This window comes from Corvus moneduloides, chromosome 5, assembly GCF_009650955.1.
Source record: "Corvus moneduloides isolate bCorMon1 chromosome 5, bCorMon1.pri, whole genome shotgun sequence".
NCBI classification, from domain to species: domain Eukaryota; kingdom Metazoa; phylum Chordata; class Aves; order Passeriformes; family Corvidae; genus Corvus; species Corvus moneduloides.
The window spans coordinates 46,421,920-46,449,147 of NC_045480.1; the positions used below are offsets into that span (position 1 = coordinate 46,421,920).

General features: G+C 43.5%; 1 protein-coding gene across 10 annotated transcripts in view; it reads left to right on the forward strand.

Moving 5' to 3' along the window:
* Window positions 1-26,559, forward strand: part of EPHA5 (EPH receptor A5) — a 202,175-nt gene extending 175,616 nt beyond the window's left edge. For 4 of the 10 annotated variants that reach the window (XM_032108940.1, XM_032108935.1, XM_032108938.1 and 1 more), the window contains 7 exons: window positions 438-623; window positions 4,802-4,863; window positions 5,666-5,875; window positions 7,668-7,817; window positions 12,319-12,512; window positions 15,422-15,577; window positions 23,727-23,915. In XM_032108940.1, the coding sequence (XP_031964831.1) occupies window positions 438-623; window positions 4,802-4,863; window positions 5,666-5,875; window positions 7,668-7,817; window positions 12,319-12,512; window positions 15,422-15,577; window positions 23,727-23,832 (1,064 nt within the window). In that variant the 3' untranslated portion in view covers window positions 23,833-23,915. Of the gene's footprint in view, window positions 1-437; window positions 624-4,801; window positions 4,864-5,665; window positions 5,876-7,667; window positions 7,818-12,318; window positions 12,513-15,421; window positions 15,578-19,175; window positions 21,797-23,726 lie in introns of those variants that run through there. The other 6 variants (XM_032108930.1, XM_032108933.1, XM_032108931.1 and 3 more) reach the window with 4 other exon arrangements.
* The last annotated feature ends 669 nt before the right edge of the window (window positions 26,560-27,228 follow it).

Consider the following 27,228-nt stretch of genomic DNA (forward strand, 5'->3'; position numbering starts at 1 on the left):
TAAAAATATACGTTACAGTGAAAGGCTGACAGCTTTCCATCTGTATAACTTACCAAAGGCAGGTTAAGAAGCAAGTGGTTTGAGTTTACAGCTATCTGCACAGGACAGTGCTACAGGATGTGACAGGACTCTTTCATATAATAGACAAAAATACAAACTGAGAAAAAAGCCCAGTGGAACATAAAGCACAGCTCTTTAAATATAGGAAAATTACATTTTTACTCCTAGTTTTCTTGTGCCTATGAATTACTTGGCTTGTGGTACAGTGGCTGTTTGGGATGGTCATCAGTGTGATGTTCAGCAGTCCATATCCATGAATGCAGGGCAGCCCGTCGTGCTTTTCATCAGCCAAGGCTGTGCTGCATCCTGTAAAGAGAGGCACATCATGTGTTCCCTTGACGTGGTGTGATCCCATTCTTCCTGATTTTCCTCTGAAGGTGAATTTGGGGAAGTCTGCAGTGGGCGGCTGAAGCTGCAGGGAAAGCGTGAGTTTCCAGTGGCTATCAAAACCCTGAAGGTGGGCTACACAGAGAAACAGAGAAGAGATTTCTTGGGAGAAGCAAGCATCATGGGGCAGTTTGACCACCCCAACATCATCCACCTGGAAGGTGTCGTCACAAAAAGTAGGTACAACTTGCTGTAGACTGCTCTCTCTTTCTCAAATAAAAGTGAACTCCCCTTGCCTGAAGCGTTGCACTTGATAGGTCCAGCCAGAAACAGGTTCCCTAACACTGTAAAGGGGGTTTGTGCCCAAAGTTTGGTTTTCAACCAGCCAGAATGGATAGATAATAACTAAAATGATAAAAAACTTCAGCTGCCTCTGGAGAGCTTGCCTCACCTAGGCATAATATGCATGGGTTAAGAGAAAACCCTTCTTCAAAGGCCCAAAATTAAATGAGACAGAAATGGAAGATGGCCAGCCTCATGCAATGTGTGGGTGATGGGGACAGCAGCAAGCCTGGGATGTCTGAATGCCAGTGGAATGCTCGATTCCTGCCTTGCAGGTGGTTCAGCAGCTCATACCACCTGCAAAATGCAAGAGCATTTTCAACACAGCAACGCCAGGCCAGCCACTAAGTTTTCCAAGTAGGCTTGCCTCTTATTTCTGCCTTTATTTGTTTCCTTTTGAAACCATATCATCCTCAAGGTGAACAAAGATGTGCCAAGTAGTGGGAAGTGATTTCCCTGGCAGGTACATGAGGAAGATTTGCTACCAAGAGTCTGGGACAAAGGGGAACCCATCCCACACCCCGTGATGATTTCCAGCCGTCATATTTTGAGAAACTACTGAAGCAAAGCCCACAGGAAGGTAGTACTGAGCCTAGCGATCACTCCCATGGTATGCAAACAAGAACAGAAGGTAGCTGAAGTTTTGCTTTCCAGAAGCAGGGAAGAACAACGGGACTGTAGGTGTAAATGACAGGAATGTATAAAACCACGATTAAAAGCAAGCTTCCTCTGGGATCTGCTAGAGATGCCCCTGATAATAGCTGCCCATGGTGCTGGCATATGGGAGGGATTGAGGGCATCCCAGCACAAGAGTTACTGAGGTCTGACTGCTCAGTTTGCAAAACAACCTTCTGTAACTTTTCCAGCCCAGTTCTTGTCCAAATTACTGTATGCACTAAAGATAAGGGCAGGGAAAGGGACAGCACATCCAAATGTGCTGAGCACAAGACTGTTGGTGCTGTGCTGAGGCCCTGGAAAATGTGTAGAGCTGTTGTAACTCATCCATTTTAGAGCCTTGGAGGATCTACTTTATTTGCATCAAGGATTATTTTGTTGAACTACTCCTTTATTTTAAGATGTATTTTAAGTGAAGAAGCACCAACCTCACAGGTGTGAATGGCTGTCTCCCCTCTTGTCTTCACGTTTGGTAGTGTCAGAGTTTGCTTAGCTATTGCTGTTCAGATGGTGGCATCTGGGGCCATGTGCTGCTCTCAGTACCATTTGTCAGTCCTCAGAGGAAGCATCTCCAACATTAGTTCTTTTTCAGAGCTGCAGTAGAGAAGGTACAGAGGCTCTAGCTGTTTGTCTTTGTAACCTCCACAAAATCAATGCTGTTTTGTAATCAACAGCCTTTTCTTGCCTTTTTCCTTGAAATTGCATTTCCTAAAACTTAAAGAAAAGAGAAAATAACCAAAACAGATTTCTCCCAAAAATTTATAATAAATATCAAAGTCTCTTGGGGATACGTTGTGTAACCCTTAATACATAAGAGCTCCAATTTCTAGCCCTGCAGGGATGTGGAATATTGGGCAGGGTGATGATTATACATCCATGAAAGCTGCTGCTGGCATCGGCTTGAGTCTTTCTGGCTGCTGGGGCCTCAGGGGATGGTTGGGAATCTCACTTCTAGTGAGAATGTGCCTCCCTAGCAAGCTGCCTTTTATATAAAGTGGCCATCTGCTCCAAAGGCTGTGGAAACACAGGGAGCTCTGCTTCTAAATTGGACTTGCAGCAACTGGAGTTCAGATTCAGGGAGTTATATGCACCCAGAGCTTCTCATTATCACAGTAAATGTTTGTTTACTGCACTCAGAATTTTTTTCCAGCAGACATCTGTAGCATCTTCATAGCTTTTTCCTTTTCTTTTACATGGACCAAAACAACCTTTATGAATTGCAAAGTATTCTGCTCTCTCAAAGTATTTAATTTCTTTTACTCTTCAGTGTCTTAGTCATTGGCCTTTTGTAGAATCAGATCTTTAGGGTAGAATGTCTTTTCTACATCATGATTTACTTTGGAAGTAAATTAAGTTAAATTAAATTAGGCCATTTTTAATTCTGAATGAGAATATCGTTATATTTAACTAATATAGTTCAAATGCACACCTTAGTTAATTTGGACTAATCATTGTTGCCTTGCAGACAAACCCTTAGCTATTTCGGCTTTACAGAGGTAGTGACAGTTTTCATTTGCATCCCATCTGGTTGCGCTGATGCTGTGCACATTGCATTAATACATTGACATGAGTGCCATCAACATACATTTTATGGCCATGTAACGCCAGCAGGAGGAAGCCCTGGTGACACAGAGAATCAGCCCAGCACTTTGGAAGGGCTGATGTTTACTTCTAATTTACTTTGTTGAAAGTTATCTATTTGTGTCCTTATTTCCATGCTCTTGGATATGGGGCTGATTTATTCCATGACTGCTGCCAACCTGCAGCAGTCAGATAATGAAACATAAGTGCCAGAAATCCTACCTTTTTTCCCTCTGATGGCATCCAAAGGTCTGGAGGAGGTCCCCCAGGGTGGTGGCATAACACGACCTCATCCTCACTGCAACACTGCCTTGAAGTGTCAGAGATAAGGAATGCCATCCTACAGTTGGGTGTTTAGCATTTAAAAACAAAAAAGTTTTTAACATTTGAGATATGCCTGGGGTTTTCTTCCCTGCAAAGCCACTGACATCTTTGCCAGCCAATACCAATGGCCCCCAAGATCTCCTTCCTCCATCCAGCCCATGTTGTGCGTAGACAGGTGACTATCATCCTTAAAATGGGGCCCGTCATTTCATTTGGGATTCAGCAATATTTTTCATGGTCCCAGGGTGCATTTCTCATATCAAAAGCAATATTTTGGGCAAGTTTCAAGCTTGGGCAACAGCTGTGATAGTAACTTAAAAGAATTGAAGAAGCGCAGGTCCTTCATGCTGCAAAGGTAGTATTTGCACAGCAATGAGTATTTTGATTGACAAGTTCACAATTGCCTTTGTTATGTACATAATTAAGCGGTAAATTAGGCAAAATAGTTAAGGTAATCAAAAATGGGAAAATTAAGACCTATCTAAATGGTAGGACATGCGTTGATTTTTAGTATTTACCTTCACGTGCATGTTATGACACACGGCAGCTCTCGTTGATCGTTTCTATAAAAGACATTTACAATGCACTTTACAAATAACTGACAGCTCCTCTTTTGTCTGTGCTGTGTGCTAGCTAATAGAAATTGATTTAAATAAAAAATAATTTACATGTTCTTCTAAGATTTCATTGAATTTACAATGGCTGGAGCACACCACAATTATTGCTACGCCATTGTGGCAAGCTAGCGAGAAATTAGATATAAGAACTGAGCAAAAACTATATATAATTATCGTTAAAATGACTCGGGCATGAAAATTAATCAAACAGATTTGGAAAAACATTATTATTCCTGTCAACAGTAGGAGACCAGGTCTTTTGTTAAGAACTTTGATTTCCGCTTGCACTCATTCCATACTTAACTAGCTTTTGTTCTGCAGCGTAAATATTCCTTTTCTTACTTCCAGATTTGTTTACAAGGGTAGTCACATGGAATTACTTGAATTACAGGGAATGCAATCCCATCCTTTCCTGGTCTTGGTTTTGTTGGCTACCAAGCTCAAGCTTCAGACCATCCTTGTTGCTCTTGTTGGGCTCCTGTTTTTACTTCAGGGTGTGAAGCTTGAGGGAAGGGTCCAAAGAGGTTGCTGTGTGCAGTTTGGCCTCTGCAAGCTTCCAGCTTGCTGGTGGAGACAAGAATAAGGTTGCCTGGGTTCAGCTTGCCACCTCTTCCTCAGTCATCATCTAAACATTTTAGGGCTTGGTACTCCACCCATAATATGGTATTACTTTTTCATCCCCTCCTCCTTAATTTCCCTACTTCTGTATATATTCTGGGAACAGCTCTTGTCATCCTGCTGGGACAGCAGTGTCTTGGTGCAGATTTACTGATGCACGACTGTATATCCACATGCAGATGCACTATTAAAAGACTTTTTTATTGCTCATGTTTTTTAAATAAATTCTTAACAAACTAATGCACTTTTTTTTACAGGCAAACCAGTAATGATAGTGACTGAATACATGGAGAATGGCTCTCTGGATACATTTCTAAAGGTATTGCTTAGATTCTTTCTCCAGGGGGACCTAGGGACTTGGTTCAGGTTTGGGTTCTTTGTAGATGGTTAATATCAATGAAAATGTTTTCTGGGTGTTGGTACTGTCTGGAGGCAGGAGTAGCTCAGTTGTCTCTTTGATCTGCATTTACACAGCGTCATGAAGGACCTGGTGCATGCAATGATACAAACAGGTAGGAATAAATTGGAGGATATTACGTTTGTTTTAAAAGGCAGTTGACTGCATGGAAGGTATTAACTTATCGTGCAAAATGTCATGTGGTTCAAGAGCAGATCCGTACTGCAGCATAGCAAACTTTGACTTGTCAGAGTTTTTCTATGAAATGTAAGAGCTAGAGAAGGGAGCGTGGGGGAAGTGGTTAGAAATGCAATGTGGCAACATGGGGAAGAGCCCCTACCCCCTCAAGTATTCATGAATCCCGGCAGGTAGATTTCCATGCAGGTTGGTGCCATTCAGTTGCCTGACTGAGAAACAGCCCAACTCGGTACTCTTATACACATGTGTTCACTCCCAGTCACAGTCTCTTCATGAGTCACCAGTAGAAGCACCTCGCTCCTTGATCTCAAGTTAAAAGAGCTACATTTCCTTAGCTTTGTCTCTAGAGATCCTAATCTAAACAGTGAAACTTAGAAATGCTTCATGGTCAGAGCATGAGAGTAATGAATTATTAATTTTCCTGGTTGCCTTCCTTGGAGACTTGCCTTTGCATTTTTATTCATGCACACACAATGCTGAGGGTGCAGAGGCTCTCAACTCATCAAGTGTCTCCTTCCTTTTGCAGAAGAATGATGAGCAGTTCACAGTCATCCAGCTGGTCGGGATGCTACGAGGCATCGCGTCAGGAATGAAGTACCTGTCTGACATGGGTTACGTGCACAGAGATCTGGCCGCCAGGAATATCCTGATCAACAGCAACTTGGTCTGCAAGGTGTCAGACTTCGGCCTCTCCAGAGTCCTAGAAGATGATCCTGAAGCAGCATACACAACCAGGGTGAGTTATGGGGATACCAAACTGATTGAGCTTAAGAAAAATTTATTTCTTGCCACATTTGGTGTTCAGGCTCTCTAGCAAAGAGGTTTCTACAAATCCAGAGCCTCTAAACTGTGCAAGAGGGTTTGATCAGGTGATAACAGTTAATCGTCACCAGATTAATTTTGCAAACGCCTTTAATTTATGGCCAAATAACACAGAGCTTTACTAATAACTCTTAAGTTTAAGTTGGGTACACGAGTCAAATAGCAAACTTTGCGAAGTTGCCATGCTTCCAAGCTCTACTCTGTCCTCTTTGGTGAATACCAAAGGGAAGAAAGAGCAGTTGCTTTGCTCAGGCACCCATCCAGTGATGTAAGCCATGGTCTTCTGAACAATTTGACCCTTTCAAAACATTAGTAAGTGTGTAATGAATGCCCATTGCAAACAATGCACATTGCCCTCAGCATTACCCTGTTGAGAGTAATTTCTCCCAACCCAAGAAAGAGCTTCTCCAACCTCAGTGCTCTGCCCCTGGCTCTGCCCACATGGCACTGGCACTGAAGAGAGGGGGCAGGCAAGACCCAGTCTCAACACCACAGGCTTGAAGAGAGGCTCCAATATTAATGGCAGTGATTGGCACACCTTGGACATGTCTTATTACTGTGTTTTTCCAAGGGTGTTGTTTTATGGCTAGTGGGAGCTGTCTTGAGTCATGTTCCCAGTTCCTGTGGAGATCTTGGAAAGGCCTTTCAGCTTGCGTCAGTCATGGCCCCGTGATGGGACTCAGTGCACAGCTGGACTGGCACTTCCCTGCAGGCAGAAGGGCTCTTGGCCAGCGCTGCTGCAGCTCCCATGTGCTGCCATGTGCTAATTGGCACTGCTGAGAGTCTAGCCCTTCACTTAAGGCATGTGCTGATGGGCTTGTGAATAAGTAATTATGGGAAGAAGACACTTTTAAAAGTTGCTTTGAAAATGTGTTCCAAATCCTGTGTTTTTCCAATAACAAACACTGTTAGAGGGCATTCAGGGAGACCTTCCAATATTTAGCTCAACATGGAAAAGAAGGGACTTCACAGTAAAATATTTTTTTATATAAATCAAGGGAGACAACTCTTTAAACCCAATGAGAAAAGTACTCCTTAATCCAGACTCTCCTTTCCCTCCCCTTTCTCTTCTCAGAGCTGATCTGAAGTTTGATTTCTAAAATGATAGAAAGGAGAAAAGGAAATGCCAAAGCACATTTGACAGCTGTGGCATCATTTTTAGTCCCACAGCAGAGGCCAAACAGGCTGGTCTTTGCACACACAGATTTCTGTGCCTGCTACACAGATCTCTCTGCAGGACCAGGAGCACATAAAAAGAAAAAAGAAAAAAGAAAAAAAAAAAAGGGAATTACTTCCACAGCAATTTGCATGAAGCCCTCATTAGATCAAAGTCTTCCTCGGCTTCAGAACTGTCTGTTCCTCCCCCGCTCGCTCTCACAATTGGAGGAACTGTATTCCCTTACCAACCCGTGCAACATAATTGAGATGTTGATCCTATACATGTCCCAGCATTCAAACAACATTCAAACAACAAACCTTCAGGACAGCCAATTAGTAGGCAGCCTACAAATGCTTATGGGCTGAGATAATGTGGAAAGGGGCCCCATGCTGTCAAACAGATTTACTTTAAAATTCGATGTCTCTTTCCAGAGAGAAAATAACGTCCCTTGGTGCTCTAAGAAGAGCCATTTCAACTTTTTTCGCATGTTCTCTGCCCTCCTCTGCAATCTGTTTTTTGGGGTTTTCTCCATTTCTTTTCTGTTTAGGGAGGGAAGATCCCCATTCGATGGACAGCGCCTGAAGCGATCGCCTTCCGCAAATTCACGTCAGCCAGCGATGTCTGGAGCTACGGCATTGTAATGTGGGAGGTGATGTCCTACGGCGAGAGGCCTTACTGGGAAATGACAAACCAAGATGTAAGCACGTGCCAGAGCTGCTGTGTGATGGGACTTTGAGGGCTCAGCATTCATTCTGCAATCAGAGAGGCAGAATAGGGACAAGAGGAGGAGAGCTGCTGTAAAAATGGCTTTGCTCCCCCATGCCAGACAGAAATGATCCTCCCGTTTGATGCTCTTTTTTTTTTGCAGCAACCCAGAACAGGCTGTGCACAGAGGGAAATGTGTCTGCACGGAGGCAAGCCTGCTTCCCCCAGCAGACCGCTGGAGCTTCACTAATGCTGTTAGGGCTGGAGCCTGTCCCTCCTCTGCTTAATGACAAAGGCCTGCCGGGGGATAGATGCTGATAAACTGGCAGCATTTCAATTGTGTGCTCAAACCCCTGCTGCCACGTAAAGCAGAAACTCAAGAGAGTCATGGTAAGGGCTTTGTTTCCCAGCACAAAGGCTGGGTGATTTGATCTAGTGACAGCAGTCCACAGAGCCGCATATTGGTTGTTCTTGCATCGCTGATCTCAAGAGAATAGTTTTGCTCCGGTTGTGAACATCTTGTAAGTCTGTGCTTACACAAATTCTCATTCATTTGTACAGTACCCTTCAAGTTGTGTCCCCCTGCTCCTGGGTTCCAGTGCCCCCTTGAGCCTCTCACCTCGAGGCCACCCTCTGAAGCATCTCCAAACAGGGAGATGCCTGGGAATACTGTCTCCCACCTAACTGCAGCTCTAATCCCAGCCTGGGTAAGGATCTTTTGATCCTACTGCAGGGCTGCATTCTACCCTGAGATCACCATCAAAATCTGTGCTTGTCTAAGGCTAAAAAAATGTAAGCCTGGGGTAGCCAGATTTTCTAGGTCTCTCCTTCTTCTTCACATTCTGAGAACGATGGTTTTTGAAGGCAGAGAATGGTCTGAGAATGCTGGCTAGTCATGAGGTCAGATTCACCATGAGGTATGTGGGGCAGCCCTGCTACCTGTGAAGATCCTACTGCTGGATGGATTTCCATGGGTTTCCTCTGGTCACACCACCTGGTGTTCCATCCTTTCTGCTTTTTTGTGCAGTGTTCCTTTCAAGTGATTTTTTGCCATTTCACTGGCAGCAAGGGCTCTGGCTGAGCATTCTGCTCTTCCTGCATTTCGTTAGCGAGTAACATCAGTGGATGTTACTACCTGCCATGCAGAGCTGCTGTTCTCATCTCACTTTGAGCCCAGGCTTGGAAATCAGCAGTACCTTTGAGACGGTCACGCCACACTTCTTGCCAGGGACCTGAGCACGTTGCTTGGCATGAATGCCCCACTGCTCCTGCATTGCTGAGGCTGTCACATTTGCAGGAAGTTCAGTAAAGCAGCATGTACCTACACAGGGATTTATCTTAATCAAATACGGGGACTGCTTCCATAGTCTGTGCAGAGAATGCAGCAATTGAGAGCCAAGCTTTTTCAGTCACACTGAGCACTGTAACTATCTTTAATGCTGATGCACTAGCATAGCACAGATGTTGTTCAGTAAATGCCAGGCTAAGATTGAGGCTGGTGCCAGCGAAGTAATGTTCTGTGGCCAGGGGAGTCCCTGGTCTGAATTATACCACTATGAGCATCCAGACTTTACAGAACTGTTCCAAAAAGCCCAAATGCCTTTGTGTTCTATAGGGCACGGGGTGAATTTCACACTTGCCTGGTGTGAAAGCAGAAAACAAAAGACTACTAAGATGTTTATGAGAATCATTTCCTGCTCAGGCTTTGCTTGTGTAACCTCTGTGCTACTTGCCTCTGCCCTTTGCGCAGATGGCAAGTGCCTAGATGGTGGTGGCATAGGAACTTAATTTGGTGCTGTGGCATATTTCTCATGCAGCTCCTGAAGGCCTCCTCTTCTTCTTCCCTCCTCTGCTTGAGAAGAGTCAGTGGTGTTAGATACAGCATTGACTTTTGTGCAGAGGAACAAGGGGTCACATAAATTTTGGACTCTGTTGCACAAGAGTTTCTTGTTGCATGGCTTGTAATTAAAGCACATCATTTGCAAGCACAGTTGATGATGAGCAAAATTATTCTCACTGTGTTACAGATGGCTTGCTTTAAAGGAGGTGCAGTGCAATAGGGCAGGCAAGGTTGTAAAGCTACAAACCACATTTTAGAGTCATGCTGGTTTCTGGATGGCCCTCTAAAAATATGCTTTGGCTTGACCACAAGGTAGGGCTTTGATGCAGGAATTATTGAGAGGAATATTGTGACCTCTGTTGCAGAGGTTGCTAACCTAAATAATCACAGTGGTTGATTTTTAGTGTTCAAACTGGTGAATCTATGAAAACACGGCTGAGTGTTGCTTTGGTTTCCTGGAAATAGACTATCCCAAATTGTCCTGTCCTAAATATCCAGTTCAGTCACCCCAATCCATAACTGAATAGTTCTTATCCAGAAGAGGAAGAGAGACAAAAATGCCTCCTTAGGCACAAATTCTAGATCTTCAAGTCTTACAAAGCAGAACACACCAATGAATGGAGCAGCAAATGTCCCATTTTCTTATTTTCTAATCACTGTGGTGGCTCAAGCATCTCAGTCTTTGTTGTTTCTGTTTTTTGCTCCTCTTACTGCTAGATGCCTGAAGGCACCTTCAGATGCAAGAGTGTATTTCAGCGTCCTAGCTTCTTGCAGTATTTTGATACCATTTACATTGTATCACCAGGACGACTGATATCCTGTAAATTGAGTTAACGCTATTGATTGTGATGTTACTGCCAGGAATATCCAGCACGCATAACCCCGTTGCAGATATAGTTCAGATATTCTGATCTGGTGCCAGATGGTCTGCTCCCCGTCTTGCTACTATTTTCTTTCTGCTACAGTTGGAGGATGACCCATTATTGTTATAAATACAGATGTGGACACAGCAAATAACATTCTCGTGGCTGTGCCACACTGAAGCTTTTTTCTTTATAGGGCAGCTGCAAATTTGGAATCAGGGACCTGCTGAAAAGCATGGTGTGAAGAACAGAGAGTACAGATAGCACAGTGTGGTGGGGCTGGGAGCAAGAGCCAGGCCATAGAAGAGATTGCCTTGCAAGTGCAGGTTGGGTGGAGAGCGGTGCAACTGCTCCACCGACAGATGAAATCTCAGCTGGGCGCAAAAGGACTGCACACGTTGTGGCCCAGATCTTCTGACGTGCTTTTTACCCGTGAAGGAGATCGTAAAGCCTCACCTAACTACTTCTCTGCTATGTACATCCTTACGGAGTTTGAGGCTCCCACTACTGCTGCTCAGCCGGCCTGGCTTGTTCCTGCGACTCTTCCACTTAACAAAAAGCTCTGTGATGGAGGACAATTTAAAAACAATCCATGCAGTCCTGAATTTTGGAGCCTTCTGAAATGCAGTGCCAGCCTTCCTGTACTCGTCTAGGGACTAAAGAGCAAGAGAACAACTCCCATGCTAACCACAGAGCCTTCTTTTTCAACACAGGTTGTTTTGAAATTGTGAGGCAGTGCCTAGAATGAATGGCATCTGAGGTAGTCCTTGGAGCGGACAGTGAAGAACATGCGGTTTTCATGTGGACATAGCAAATACCTGCTTCCAGCTCCTTTCGGTCACGGAGTCTTGGGAGCGGAGGGTGTGAAGATGAGCTGCCGGGACTCCCTTGGCACAGACACAGAATCTTGAGGCTTGAAACATGAGCTGCAGTCTCCTGAAAATTGTAATGCTTCAAACTGGGAACTGCTGGGCTTAAAGCCCTGCCACAAATCTGCCCCAAACTGGGGAAAACAAGTTGCCTTCTTCAATTCTGCCCTCATTTATTCATTTCTGCCTTTCAAGAAGGTGGGCAACACATATGCATACCACTTGTTTGAGATATAAAATCATAGATGGTTTGTATTTGAAATCAGTGCAACAACTCCCCTGGTTTTAATTTACATACTCTTGGGCTGACATTTTAAATTCCTGGCAGAAATGTGGCCACACTAAGAAACTACTAGACCCAGACAGTATTGAATGATATATGAGATGGTTGCTCTGCCTCTGCCTTGAATCCATCCATCAATTAGCATTCAAAGTCTCTTTTGAAATACAGTCAGACTTCTATTACTGTAATACAAATTTGTGGTCTAGCATATGCCTTTTCATTTAAAAAGAAGCCAACATCTGAATAAACAAAATCACTGCACTCCAAGAAGATGCCAGAAAGCCCTGTAGGCTCTTTTTCATGGACTTAGAAGAGGCTCCAGGAGTTTCCTGGTATATACTGTAGAGACCACAACTGAGCTTTGAACAAGTGCAACCAGGCAATCTGGCCCCCTGGTTGCAGCAGTGGCTCAGCTTTCTAGATTCATTTTGCAATGACTAAAAATTAAGTTATTCAACTCATCCCATGGAAAATATGAAAGATAGAGGGGTTTACTGAGTTTGCCTGTCCTGTGCAGAGTTGGGGGGTGGCAGGATTTTTCGTGAGCATGTTACTGATACCAAAGTTCTACATTAAAGTCAATTTGCATTTGGGAAAAAGACGAGGGGAAGAAAAGCCTTGCGTTTTGTGCCCTGTAGGTGATTAAAGCCGTGGAGGAAGGCTATCGCCTGCCAAGTCCCATGGACTGCCCTGCTGCTCTCTATCAACTAATGCTCGACTGCTGGCAGAAAGACCGCAACAGCAGGCCCAAGTTTGACGAAATTGTCAGCATGTTGGACAAGCTCATCCGTAACCCGAGCAGCTTGAAGACGTTGGTTAATGCATCAAGCAGGTACAGACTCAGCCCAGAACCATTTCTCAGAGCAAGCTCCTTGTCTGAATACCCACCCCTAGGGTTGGATTCCCTCTGATTATTTAGCCTGCTTGTGTTTGTGGGCGGATGCTCCTTCAGCTTCGTTATGTCCAGGGGAGTTTGGCTCAAACTTTTTCTCTTGCAGTTGGCAGCCAAGTGAGCAATTCATTTACTCTAAATGCAGTGCTGCTACCACAAAGAAAATTACCGTAGTCTGTCTTTCACAAACAGGAGCTTCAGCAGTACTTTGCATGTGACAAAACTACCTGTGCTCCACCGCCAGGTTAGAGAAGGGAAGACCTGAGTGCATGAGGTAGACAGTAAATACTGCTCCAATTATCTGCCTGTTGACTTTATCTTGGTAATACAAACAAAGAGTGTCTCTTGGGGAAACTTAGGATGTGCAAAGCTCATGGATGTCCAGGTGCATCCTTCCACAACTATTCCCAGGCATGCTAGCCACCGCTACGAGTTGTGAGAGTCTTGGTAATTGCAAGAGGAGGTCTCTGTTTCCCAAAGTGCCTTTGCTGAAACCCTTTGCTGAAACCACATCAAGTGAATAGAACAGCCAGTTTGTATTTAAGCATGAATCTGAACAGCTACACAGCTACAAGTAAGGTAAACACAGTCAAGAAATAAAGCTGCACATGGGGAGAAAGAGCTAAACAGTCTTGGAGAGGCTTTTCCTATTTTCACTGTAAGTACACAATTACTTCTGAGCCATTGGTGTTGCTAATCACACAGTCCCTTGCAAGGCCATAAATTTATATATATGCATACACACACACATACATATATATATGTATCTGTATATAAATGCTGCTTCACTGATGGCAGTGGAGTTCCCCTGATTAACAATGGAAAAAGCCCTTCAGAAAAGTTTATTCTCAGAGGAGGGACAAAACAAGATACGTTGTTTTCTTTGAACAGGAATGAGGGAGGTAAGATTAGCCTAGACTGGTGATATGGACCAAAGCAGATGGACTGCTGTGAGCTTATAGTCATTTGTCCCCACACCTTCCAAGTGAGCCTTGCACAGCTGCATGTGGCATGTCTCACCTGCTGCAGCTGGATATCCCTATGGTGGCATGTCCCTGCGCATGGCATTTTGTGCACTGAAAGAGAAGAACCTCCAATCTCTGCTAATTTTTAAATACAAGCTAGATCTGGTTCCTCGGGCTATTTTACATGTACCATTTACCATCTGAAGAAGAAATTATTCTTATTAGCAATTAGATGTAATGTCAGTGCCAGCAAACCTGCAGGAAAAGGTTTATGACAGCATGAAATATGTGAGGTTTCTCTTTTATTTTCAACTCAGAACAGTTATTTTCCAGACCTGTTATGTTCCTGCACTCTTTTATACCAAACTGTTATGCCAGATGAAGAAAATAGGCAGGAAACCATTTCCTTGAGCTGCTAAGCACTTTGCTGATGTTTTACTCCATGAATGGGTCCATGCAATTCCAAACCTCTCCTTTTCAGAGCTGATGTGGGTATTTTTGATATGGATGGAGCACCTGAACAGTCAGGCTTTGGGGCTGGGTTTCTAGTCTCACAGATTGCTGTGCCCAGACCATAGTAATTCCAAATGAATCATAATTTCAATACAGAGCAGCTGTAAAGGATTTTTTTAATGTATGTAATGTGTTCTTTATGGAAATTCTCATTAATGCAAATAAGGGAGGAAGTCACTCTCTACATTACAGCATGTGCTATGATATCACTAGGTACCTCCTGACATTAGTGATGAAAATCCACTTCTCATTATGATTACTTAGGAGTTTTGAATTTCTCATGTGTATAAAATGTTATGGGAAGCCATTATGTTCTTGGTACTGCAAGTATTCACATTTTATTAGACCCTTCAGCATTGCTATTAAATAAACAAATAATACTAATGTGCTCATAAAATATATGAAGATTCCTGAAGTGCTATAATAATATAATATCCCAGCTCTCCTTCCAGTTGAAAGTCTTTTAAGTGTAATAGGCACCATAGAGGCTGACCTAGAAAATGTTTTTTGACCTGTGGGTAATAATCTCCTGTTAGCTGTGTGTCCCGTTTTACAAAGCAGGGAACAAATCCAGTTTCTTTCCTGGCTGACCTTGGACAAGCCCTCTTTGCTCTCTGCACATCATTAGTGGGGTGGTGGACCCTGCTTGTGCCAGGTACTGTATCGGTGCTCCTGCCGCGGTGAAGGGTTATTATTTGCCTGAATTGCTTCCTCCGTGCGTGGCATAGCTGAGCAGGAAGCAATTGCCGTGGCAGGGTCTGGAGTGAGGGTGTGGGAGCAGGAGCGTCCCTCTGTTTGCAGGCTGGAGCATGGCTGGAGCATTGCTGCTCTCTGCAGGCTCGTTGGATGCTGTCGGCATCCGAACCCCCCCGTGACTCTGCGGGAGCAGCCCCTGCACTGTTAATGCTCCCTGGACTGTTAACAGCTGCCTGCCATCGATGGCCGCTGCTGGGAAATGTAATTTGGGTTTCAGCTTCCAGGCTCTGCGCTGTCTTAAGTTAATTATGAGCTTTAAAGGCAGAGGAAGAGAGCAAAGCAGGAATCGTCAAAGTGAAGGCTTTGAAGTAGGAGTGACTGGGGGAGCCTACTTGTGGCTGAGAGGTAACTGGAATAGATGCCAGTCCTCTCCTCCTCTTTCTGCTTGTGGTGAGGACCTGAAATGGCAGGAACTATCTCAAGAATGGGTAAGGTTGCAGGTGAAGTGGTGTGTTTGATACATTGCATATCAAGCCTGCTGGGAGGATTTTGGCTGCAGCAATCACTGGAAATGGAACAAAAGAATCATCTTTACCATAAAAAAATGCAAGCAATTTGAGTCGTGTATATCTCAATGCTGATTCTGTTTGCTTCTTTGTTTTTGCTTGTCTTTAGAGTGTCAAATCTGTTGGTAGAGCACAGTCCAGTTGGGAGTGGTGCCTACAGGTCGGTGGGTGAGTGGCTGGAAGCCATCAAAATGGGCCGATACACGGAGATCTTCATGGAGAATGGATACAGTTCAATGGATGCGGTGGCTCAGGTGACCCTAGAGTGAGTAGTGTCCAGATCATTTTCACCTCATTTCTTGGAATTGCAGTGGGAGGAGGGAGGAGAAAGACAAACCATTCAAAAATATGCAAGGATGAGGCTGCAGAAAGGGAAAACTGTGTTTGCAGTCAGCAGTTTCCCTTGTAGCATCCCTATTGATAACAAGTGCAGGCAGTAATAAAACTTACAATCACTATACTGGCAGCCAGTACTCTGGCTCCTCTGCTCACAGAAATTCATGCATGAGTTTCTGTAATTGTCAGGCCATCCTCTTGACACAATAGCAGTTGATTATTTGGGGTTACCAACAAAACAAACCCTCTAGCCTACTAGTAAATTTATAGGTGCCGGAGTCCCTGCTGAGATATGCTGGCTTCACAGCAGATGAGCTGGTTTCAGGGCTGATCTGGATATAACCAAGTGAACAGTGAAGCCCAGTAAGGTGTGGAAATAGTATTCAGCAATAACAGAAATAGCTAACAGCTGATGCCAATGCAAGAGCATCAGCAACCCACAGCTCTAGAGGACAGGCTTCCTGAATGAGACTCTTTCTTCTGAATGTGCCCTTGGTTTTTGCACGTGGGTGTGACTGCAGCTGGGGCAACAGCCTTCAAATGACTTGGTAAATGCCTCAGGGCTGCTAATTTGCTATGCTCCACCTTTAATTGCCTGCCTTGCTTGTGTAATTGCGTCAGTACTTTCCTGCTGCTGCCCATGCTGTCTCAAACTCTCCTCAAAGTCTGCCTTTCTAGCTGGGTTAATTTGAGCTTAGTATACTGCTGGCATTAAGGCAGAATGTGAAGAACTATACTCTGCTGCTTCGGAGGAGGTTGTGTCTCTTCTGACCACATGCAGATTGCCAGTGCACATACAGAATTGCTGCTGAGGACTAAGAACACACCAAGAAAAATCCCCCCACCCCACAGAACCCCCACAGCAGCATTTCCTCCGGTCTGCCACAGTGCTGTGGAGCTCACGGTACAGCACAGGAGTGTGATGCAGGTCCATGGACTTCAGCTTTCCTTACATACATGGAGGGAGTGCAGGAGCGTATCTGCTCTCACTCATTTTATTTGCTCCACTCACATTATGAATATTTGCCCCTTACACCTGGACTCATCCAGTCTTTTTTCAGCCATTCACATGAAAACCCTGAGCTAGGGATGAAATCCTCTCTAGGAACTGTCTGGGAAATCAGACAGTGGATTCTTACCTAGATCCTGTTTTGAGCTCCTGGGACTCTTATATGCTATTTCCCAGCCTTATCCTGCAATTATGTGTCACATTACTTGGGCTTTTGAGGACTCCACAGTTTAGACTGATAATCTGTGAGCACTGACCAAGGAAAAGGGCACCCATCCCCAGGCTGGTCAGAGACCACATAGCAGAAAGAGCTAGCCAAAGGTTGAGTGGCAAGAAGGGGGATAGGATGAAGCAGTAATTTAAGAGAAAAGGAAAGCATTGGAGCATTCCCCTCTACAGTACCACCCCAATCATACAACCAGAGCAACTTCTGCTGAAAAATGCAGATTGTCTAAAATACATCACAGATTTATCACTGTTTGGCTCAGTCACATCAAAGAAGAAAATTATGCTTCTAGCTTGTTCCTCTTTAGAATTTTCTGCAATTTCAAGAGCTCTACACAAAATGCTCAGAAGTAAAATGCTTTTGTTTGGGTCACAGAAAATGTTGACTTGAAGCCCAAATTAGTGGGTGCTTTCAACAGCAAATTAGAAGTTTACTTACTTGGGTGACTTTAAACAATCTTACTATCCCTCCTACACTGTCTTAGCATCCCATGCTGCTGACAAAAGTATTCCTAACCTCCAGATTCCTAAAGTGCAACATTTCAATTATGAAATAAGATCCTTAATTTGACTTTAAAATTTAACTATTGCCCTACATTTACTCTTTGGTATTCCAGAAATTTCAAAAATGTCCCCCAAAATCTTTTCAGGCTATGCAGGAAGTGCTTTAAAAGGGTGATTCTGATTGGCAATGAACCAAGAAACCCATTACCTGCACAGTCTTAACCAGAAAGGCAAGTTGGTTTGAAAATCTTTAAATAAAATCACAGCTGCCAGAGATGCTCTGACCCTCACCAGCTGCAAACCTCCTCGAAGGCCCCCTCACCAAGTCCCAGGATGTTCTCTATGGCACAAATGGCATCCTGCTGGTCCCAGTGGAGACAACATGTCTGAGCTGCTCAGTTTCAGCTTTCTTCTGGGCTTTTAGAACAGCAGAGCAGTGCAAAGGAGCTGATGTCTGGCAGCCTGGGGAGCTTTTGGGGTTTTTTTAAACTGGAAGGACACATTTCATGGATCCATCTTCCATTTTAGTTGAAACTGAAAAACAGGTTGAAACCTATTCCAGCTAGTTAGTTACCCATGTCAGCAACTAAATTCTCCCTCCTCACCCCAGCTGCCTGTGGACAGAGATTCTTGCATAGATACCTGCTTGATTCTTCTTTGTCAGCCCACACACCTTTGCATTGAACAGGTGGCTTGGCAAGAAGGCTTGACCCCACTCAGGTCTGGTTTTGGGAGAACTGTGGAAGATTAATCAAAAAGCCAAGTACCCATCCAAATCAAAACTTCTCTCATCCCTCTTAGATATGGTAAAAAAAAAAAAAACAGTAGATTCTCAGCTGTTGAAAAAAGAGGAACCATCATAGCAGCTTAAGAGGAAAAGAGTCATGTATTGAAGTCCTGAGCTCAGGCTGATGTAAACTGGCAGATTGCCCTTAAAAAATAAAGTAAGGAAGAAAAATGGCTCCTGGTGGGCTCAGCTGAGACTCTCATGGGTTCTCCAGAAAATAAACACCAGAACAAGCAAAGTTCTTTAAAGGTTGATATACTGAGAGGGTTTGGTTTTCTGGAGGTTTTCAATTTTTTCTCCCTGTAAAAGGGAAAAACAAAACATTTTGTACTCTACAAAGGAGAATTCAGGTTAAATGTTCCTTGTCATTTTTAATAGAGGCAACTGTTCTGTATATTCCAGAGCTGGGACTTGGGGGGATCGGGTGAAAAGATGATCTGAACATCTGAAAGTAGCTTGCTTTCCCCAAATGACATCAGTAAAACAGTCTTTACAATTTAAGAGGTTGCCTTCAAATACCATCCAAAATGATCTTCACCAAATTGAAACCATGCAGGAGACAGATGTAGAAATTAGATGGATAATTGCTGCCAGAAAAAGCAGGGGAAAAAGACATGATAAATGTAAAGACTTTCTAAAATCTACTGAAAAAAAACTACTAGTGCTGTAGGAGGAGTTGGCCATAACACTGACAGGACTGGTAATTGTGGGTGCCCAGCTTGTGGCTTCTTTACAGGACCTGGTTGAGAGAGATGTTCAGCACTTTTTTTGAATCCTTCCTCCCCTGACATGAAAAGCAGAATCCTGATTACCACTCTGATTCTTTCAAACTGATGGCTTGATGCATTTGTTCCAGAAAAGAGTAGTATTAGTGACAAATTTCTGAAAGCAAAAGATTAAAAATCTAGAATCAATGAATATCACCCCAAGTCCTAAGCTCTGCCTGATTACCAAAGACCTGAAAATGTATGTGTTCAAACAAAGAGTGATTTCTACATTTAGCTCTAATTCTTGCAAAGGGATGAATCACCTTGTGAAAAGTGGAGCCTCACCCTCCACCCTCTCTTTCCAACTGGATATCAGACTTGAAGGGAACCTTTCCAGTGGACCAGACCTGCTCTTTAAACTTGTGGACCACCTAGTGACTTTGAGTGTGTCTGGAGCTCTTTCAATCCACTGCAAGAATATCTTTACCAGGACAATACTCAAGAATAGATAGATCCATGACATGAGTTTCAGTCTGACCCCTTGACTGGACCAATTACTAACCATGTGGACTACATATTTTCACCTTTTGAAGGATCTGTACTCACTGAATCTCAGGACACCCTGTTGTTTGTTATTAGATTAAGAGCTCTGAATATTTGTAATAATATGTGTTGTGTTGCTTTGCATTGTATATATTTTTCTTCTAAAATAAAATAAATTATTTATTAAAAGTTATACTGGATGAAGAACATTTAAGAGTTCACCTGCTCTAGATGCTTATTCTTAACCTGAAATCTCAGTCCTGGGATTGTGATGCTGTGTCTGCTTCAGAACAAATTCTCATCTTGTAATCAAGTAGAATGAGAATTATGAGTAAGAGCAGATGAACTCTTAAAACAAATTTTTTTAAGTCTTCATTTCACGCAGAAGTCCCTAGCAAGTGGATTCCTCTCTCTTTAGCATCGTCTGAAGGTCTTTGAGGTTCTTCTTGTTTCCCCTCATTCAAACTGACAATTGACTAACTCCATGAGTAGTCCCAGTCTGCATGGGCAACTGTAGTTACACCACGTGAAGAAGAGTGGTGAGATCTGCCCTGGATGGGAGATGAAATACAAAATATCTGTGGTAGGCTGACAGCTGCTGACCACGGAAATCTTTCAGGACTGTGGCCCTTTTGCTTGCATGACTAAACCAGCTGGTGAGGGGGTTGTATTTTATGTGGCAATCCAGTCCTAGTCTACACTGTGTTTGGCAAACTGGTCCATGGTGTATAAGTAGTTCTATTTGTAAATAAAATGTTTTAAAATCTATTTCCTACAACATGGAGACTGTGAATTCAACCCTTGCAAATGGAGGCTATTGCAGGGAAGGGGATACCGTGTTGTCACTGGCATGTTGCAGCTGGGCTTCCGTGCAAGGCCGTGGTAAGAAAGCAGCATGCATGCAGCCGTGTACAGGCTGCTTGGGATGAGCTGACACCAATTTTCCCCTTTATTTCCTTGGCTTTTTGGTCAACTTAGGTCAGTTTTTTAATACCTTGTTGACAAGTGATTCATATTCCTGCCTGCTTTCATTTTCAGCCCTACATCAATGAAAGAAGTGAAAAGATAAATTTTCTCCCTAAAACAAGAATAAAAGTTGTCTCATGGCTGGGGAGGCCAAGTATTTTGAAGCAGGGAGACCACACAGCACATGGGTGCACGGATCTCCACTGCAGAGGCGCACACAAAGTCCAACACCAGGGGTCAGGTCACTCCCACAGCGAGGAGCAGCCTGGGTCCTGATCGCAGGTGTTGTTTGCCCACGGGTCTTAGCTGTGCCTTTTCCTGCAGGGAATGCACATTTTTATTGCAAAGCCCCAGTGGATGTCTGCTCACATCTCCTCTGCAGAGCTGAGCCCAGTGAAATTACCACTTGGCTGCTGTAACATGAGCCAGGCAGCTCTGGACTGGAGCTTGAAGGCAGTTGTTTTGCAGCCTTTGGCACAGAAGTTGTTGGGGTTTTTTTGTCCCCAAACCAGCTGGTTTGCACACCCAATTCTGTTCTAAATTATCTTCTGCCTTACACTGCTTTAAGTCCTTCAGCACTGGATGCATGGGAGCATGCAATGTGCTGTAAGTCATGCTTGAAACATCAGAATTAAAGCTCCTGCATTCTCTAGGCAGTTTTTAGAAAGTTTAGTTGCTGTCTTTGCTATGTGCAAGGTGGCTTTTGAAGAAAGCTGCTGATTTTTGTACTTGGCAAGCATCTGGTTCAGGAGCTGTTGTCTTCTGGTTCATCTTTGCTGAGGTGAAAGACCCCACAGTAGTGTTTTTCCCCCTCTCTGAGGAGTCCTCCATGCTTTTGGCTGGTGGCTTCACATTTGAGAGGATTTGATATTAAAAAAAAAAAAAAAAAAAGACTGGATCCCCTGGTGAAGTTAATGTATTGAAACCAGAAATTCTTTTTTCTTCTTTCTCTCTTGTAAATCAATGAGACACTCCTCAAGGATATTGAGTTAAGGGTTATGGGGGAAAAGAAAGGCTGTGTAGTGAACTGGGTGGGGGTTTCTTAGACTGATGGGGCTGTGTGTGAAAGGCCAAGACATGCATGCTTTTCTCCAAGTTTCAGGCTGGTTTTTCCCGGCATAACATGCAAGAGTGTCAGAAATAGTACATCTGTGAAATACGTGGTACTGGATTTTCAAAAGAGCTCAGCTTGCACTTTAGATATCTGAGAAAAAAAAGCTGATTTTTCAAAAAGTGCCAGCAGAGCAGGACTCAGCAGGGGGAAGATGAATGTTGTCTCTTTTAAAAATTAGGTCCTATACTGTGTTGGTTTCGGGGGTTGGTTTGGTTTGGGTTTTTTTTTCTGACCTCTGGTGTGAACTTCCAACTGTGCTGTGTACATAAAATAAATTGCATGTAACAATAGCATTACTTCATTTTCCTTCATTATTAAGATGGCTTGCTGAACTAGTTTCACAATTCAGTGGAGGCAGAAATGAAAGCATGTCCCCCTGAGAAGGCAGACACCTTTTGCAGGTGCTGCAGCCTTTTCTCTGCCAGGTAAGGAGCACTGCCGATGTGTCTCATTGACCTCCTTTGCTCTCTGCCCCTTATGTTATGATTTCCCTTTGCATCATCAAGAAGCATTGCCAAAAAAGGGTATAACAATGAAATTATGTGTTTAGCCCAAAGCAAAAAATCTGGCATTTTCCAAATCAAAAGGCAGAAAACATGACAGTCCTTGGAGAAGAACAGATCTAGCTTCTGGCTTCAACTAGTTTATGTGTTAATGTATTAGCCTTCACTCAAGACTGCTTTTTATTCAAATCAGTGTTCATCTGTGTAATTTGTGGACATGGATGGTTGGTTGTACTTGCACAGGAGTTTCTGTCCACAATGTGAAGCTGCTGAGAGAGGCACACCTCCATGGGTAGCTCGTGTGAAAATGTTTCGGTGTTCTTTGCACGTGCTCACCTGCAGTCCAGCACATGGCCCTGCTGTGAACTGTAGGCCAGGTTTGCAATTATGTCTCAGCTGATGGTTGGGCTCCCAGTCTTTGCATGAGTGCAGCAGCGTGGTTTCCAAAATGCAGCTGCGTGTTCAAGGTCACATCTCAGTGGCTTACAGTGGAGAAATTTCTCCTAAATGACTTGCACACAGGGTGTCAGCAGCTTTGGGATTCATGAGTGTATTGTCAGGAACCTAAGGCACAACTTAAAAACATCCTTAATTCAGTGCAGTCCTGAGGTAGAAAGTTAGGGACTGCTGTTTTTCTAGTGGAAGTCTTCAGACAAAATACCTTAAACTGCTTCTCTAAGATTAGTTTCTGTGTCTTGTGCTGGAAACATTTATGCAACTGTCTTGATGTTTCTTCTGAGCTTTTATTCCTACAATTTCTCTGTTAACACTTTTCCATGCAGTAAGAAATCTCTACAATTATACTCTGCCGTAACTGATGGCCTTACCTGGCTTTAGATGTGTCGCTGCATCCGATAACCCAAGGTCCTGTGGTAGTATCTCCAGGAGATGACTTGTCCCACTCCTGTCTTTGGATGGGATAAATTGTACCCTGGAGGTGCCTCTTTTATGCCATTCACATGAATCACAGGAAGGTGCTTACCTTCATCTATACGCCTGAATTTTAGAGGGTGGAGTTGATGACAATCTTTCCTCCTGATCCTGCATTTTACATAAACTATCTTATTTACAGCTTTCCTATAATGAGCCCAGTAGGCAGAATCAACACAAATGCCCTTGGCTTCTAGAATTCACCCCCCAAAAGAAAAAACAAATGTGGGTTTATGGGAAGATTTGCAAAGACCCAAAGGCAAGCTGCTTTGCTAATTCTTGTTGACTTTAAGGGGTCATCAGGATGGTGGCCATGCTCGAAGCTTTTGCCATTTGTGTTTCTTTGGCTTTCCCTCATCTGAAGAGGAAGAAAGCATGGATTGATCTCACTCCTCACTGCTCATATCCAAGATCAAATACCAGCCTCTCCCATGAGAAGAGGAAACTGCAACATGGGCATTCTTACATGGCTTTTCTCTTGGAAATAGGACTTTTCACGCCTAGCAGAATCCTTGGCCAAAGACGATGCTGACACTTTTCTCTCTGGCCTTTCTCCTTGGCCAGCGAGGTGATCTCGTTCAAATCACATCACCTCTCTGAGATGCTGTCAGCCGTAAAAAAAAAAATTTTACAAATGGGGAAAATAAAACTTGCCAACTAAACTTGGCTCCGGGAGCTGCCAGTGGTAACAGGTAGGCACTGGCAGCGGCAGCAGCGCATGCGGCGCGTGGTGTGCGCGGCGACGTGTGCCTGAGAGGTCCATGGAACCAACGTCTGCTTTCTCCCACAGGGATTTGAGACGTCTGGGAGTGACACTTGTTGGTCACCAGAAGAAGATAATGAACAGCCTTCAAGAGATGAAGGTCCAGTTGGTGAATGGGATGGTGCCGTTGTAACACAGTTTTTAAAGTTGCTTCCTCAAGTGGATCGGTCCTGCACTTTGTACTCTAGCCCTGAGATTTATTTTGACTAAAAAAAACCCAAGAAAAGATAAAAAGGGAAATTCAGTGGTTTCTGTAACTGAAGGACGTTGGCCTCTGCTGCAGCATTTCTAAAGCAGTGTTTGACTTAAGTTTTCCTTTTCTTCCTATTTGTGTCCTCATTTTCATGAAGTCAGTGTAAGATGCATGGAACATGGAAACGAATCTGCTGTACGTGAGGTTAACCAGTCTCTTAAGCTTCAGCGGTGATGACAAGAAGCCTTCCACCACGTTGTCTGTACATGGGAGGTACAAATATATATAGCACCTTTATATACTGAATTACAGCAGCACATGGTAATGCTTCCAAGGACTGACTCGAATGGAGGATTTTTGTGGCCATTCATGGACTCCCAATAGCTGCAGTTTGCTGAAGTATAACTTCGAGTCTTACTTGTCTACAGAAGTGTATTGAAGAGCAATATGATTAGATTATTTCTCAATAGATATTTTGTTTTGTAAATTTAAAGAAAAGAAAAAAAAATGCTGTTACACAGCATTGAGTTATAGAGACTAGCATATAAACATGTTGCTTGCTCCATGGCAAATACAATACAGGGTGTATATTTTGTTTTCCTCCTTCTGTGTTACCAAGTTCTTTTTATTTGCTCTTTGGGGAGGATAATAGATGATGAAGATGTATATACTGTACAGTTTGCTACACATCAGGTACAAGATTGGGGCTCTTTCCTTGTTTTGTTCCTTCTTTTCTCCCTCTTTTACTCAGTCTCCCTTTTGTGTTACCCCTATGCTTTGTATTTTTGCTGCGGTTTGGTTTAAGCAACACATAAAGCCTTCAGGAGTTTTGATTATGTATATGAGGTAGAAGGAGTTTGCTTAAATAAAAGATGTTGCCCCCCTCTTCCTGTACACCATGGGCTGAGAACATCCAGAAGAAGGGAAGTAAAATATCTGGTTCTTGGTGGCCTCCAGTGATAATGTGGCATTGATTTTTCTGTGTCCTGGCCAACGATAGCATGGGATTGCCTCACCCAGTGCAGCCATCGCCTCTGTTCCCGGAGTCCAGGAGACAAAGCACGAGATGGTTTTAGCTGGAAGGAAGGAATTTCGTTGTTGCTTTTCTGATGATGTGGGTTAAGTCCTGGGGCACAGTGTGGAAATGAGCCCGTGGTCATCCAGTGTGGATATTTTGTAGTATTTCTCCCACAGTGGTGGGAGTGGGATTATTTTTGGAACTGTACTGTCCTAAGCTGTCTCTTGGCATTTTAGGTTTGGCTGTGGACTTGGCCACTTTGGGACAGAGCACAGAGGGGAGGGAAGAGCAGAGTAGCCCAATATGGTCACAGCTATGGCATCCTGAGGGCAAGGAGATGCCATTCATAGGGGCTAGCACAGCTCAGATCAGGACTTGGTTGTAGCTAGGGTTCAATGTATCCATTAAAGCCCATGGCTGGTAGTTTCAGAGGGACCTGAGGGCAACCCAATCCCTTGGGAATCACACCAAGAACTATTTTGGGATTGTCCTCCTCCTTTTATTGTAGATAGGATTAAACAGCACAGTTAATTTGGTATTCATAGGTTGGGCTTTTATTTTGTGAAGACTTAGATAAAGCTAAGGATTTTAAAACAGCTCAGTGGACTGCAAGGGTTTGTTGTTTGTAAATGTATTGGCTTCCTTAGAGTTTGGATAGCATCTTATGGCATCCTTCCTTAGCAAAAACATCAACATAAAGAGTTGCTGTAGCTCCCTTCATCCCCAGTGCTGTAGAGCCAAGCCCAAAGAGTTCAAACAGCCAAAAGGAGGCCTGTGTCCTTCATGTCTTGTAGAAACAGGTGTTGCAAGGCACCTTCAGCTGTTTCAAAGTCTTTCTTCCATTTCCCCCCGGCCTTTGGATGGGATTTGATACAAAGGATGTTTTTTTAAAAAAAGAGAAGCATCTAGGAGAAGAGGCTGAGTGGTTTTTTTCTTAGCAGCAGGGCTTTGTTTGCTTACAGCAGGGCTTCTTCAGGCAATATTTGCCTGTTCTGAAATGGCCCCCTCCTCCTCTGCAGGTTACTGCTGAGTTCCTCAGGAATCAGGAGAAATAGGAGGGAGAGGAGCCACAGCGAGGTCTAACAAATCTTGATGGTGTCATTTCTCATCCCGTTGTTTCATTTTGGCAGCCACCAGAACACAAAAGAGGAAGAGGGTATCAAGACATAACAATTTCGGCACGGAAAAGAGATTTGTCATATAATAAATAAGATTATTAGAGCTGTCAGCAGAACAGTCTTCAGATTATTTGTGCCTCCCTGTCTGCAACGCTTGGGAAAATAACATGTAGGAAGACAGAAACAACTTATTTCATCAGGAGGAATTGTTTGTTTGCCTGCATCCATTGGCGGCACTGAGATGCTATTAGCAAATATATAGCACTTTCTGCCCATCACCTCCACTCATTCCTTTCCTGTTGGCTCTGTGGGAGGAGTTGAACTTGGTCTTTTTTTTCCTGGGGTCTTAAAAGCAAAATCCCCTTTTCATCATTTGTTTTGCTGGGATACCTACCAAATGCTGGAGTAACCTTCAAAATGATGAACCGGTGGAAAACAAAACTGTTCTTAAGCCAGACTGCATTTGTAAATAGGGCACCTCTTCTCGCTTCCTCCAATAAATAAATAAATAACCTTTTCTATTTATTTCAAGAGCTGTTCTTGCTACAGATCTCTGTATTAACAGACTTTGTCTCAGAGCTAAAAGTAAAATGTCGTTTTAGTGGGTAGGGTCCAAAGGTTACAGCTTCTATGTCCATGAGTAAATTCCAGAGACAATGGAGGTTTTCAGTTCCCATCCAAGAACTGCAAGTATTTCGTGTGTTGGGCATGATTATATGTATTGGCATGCAGCAGAACAAGAGGACAGCAACTTTTTTGGCAGGTTATGTTCTTGGAAGGGGCTGTAGGTGGATTTCCTGCTTATGGTAAGTCCAAGCATTTTGCTTTTCCAGCTCGCTACTGCTGCAACAAATTCTGGTTTTTTCCAGTATATTTTGCTGATAATTGAGAGGGAGGTATTTAAAATGATCCAAAAGGTGAAAAGGCTTTTTTTGATACAGTTTTTCATTTTGGGAGAACAAGTGTCCCCAGGAAAGGCTTGTGTAGACTGACACCCTTTCATTGTGTAGCTACCACTTGGAAAAACTACTTGAGCATAAAAAAGGAAGACTGATATAAAAGGGAAAAAAAATCAGTTTAAAATTTTATTTATTCCTCCTATATGTTAATAGTGAGAAGAACAAAAGATGAAGGTAAAAATTTTTTTTGTCTATTCAGTGTTGAATATAATGTAGAAAGTCCCAGTGCTCAAGAAATTGT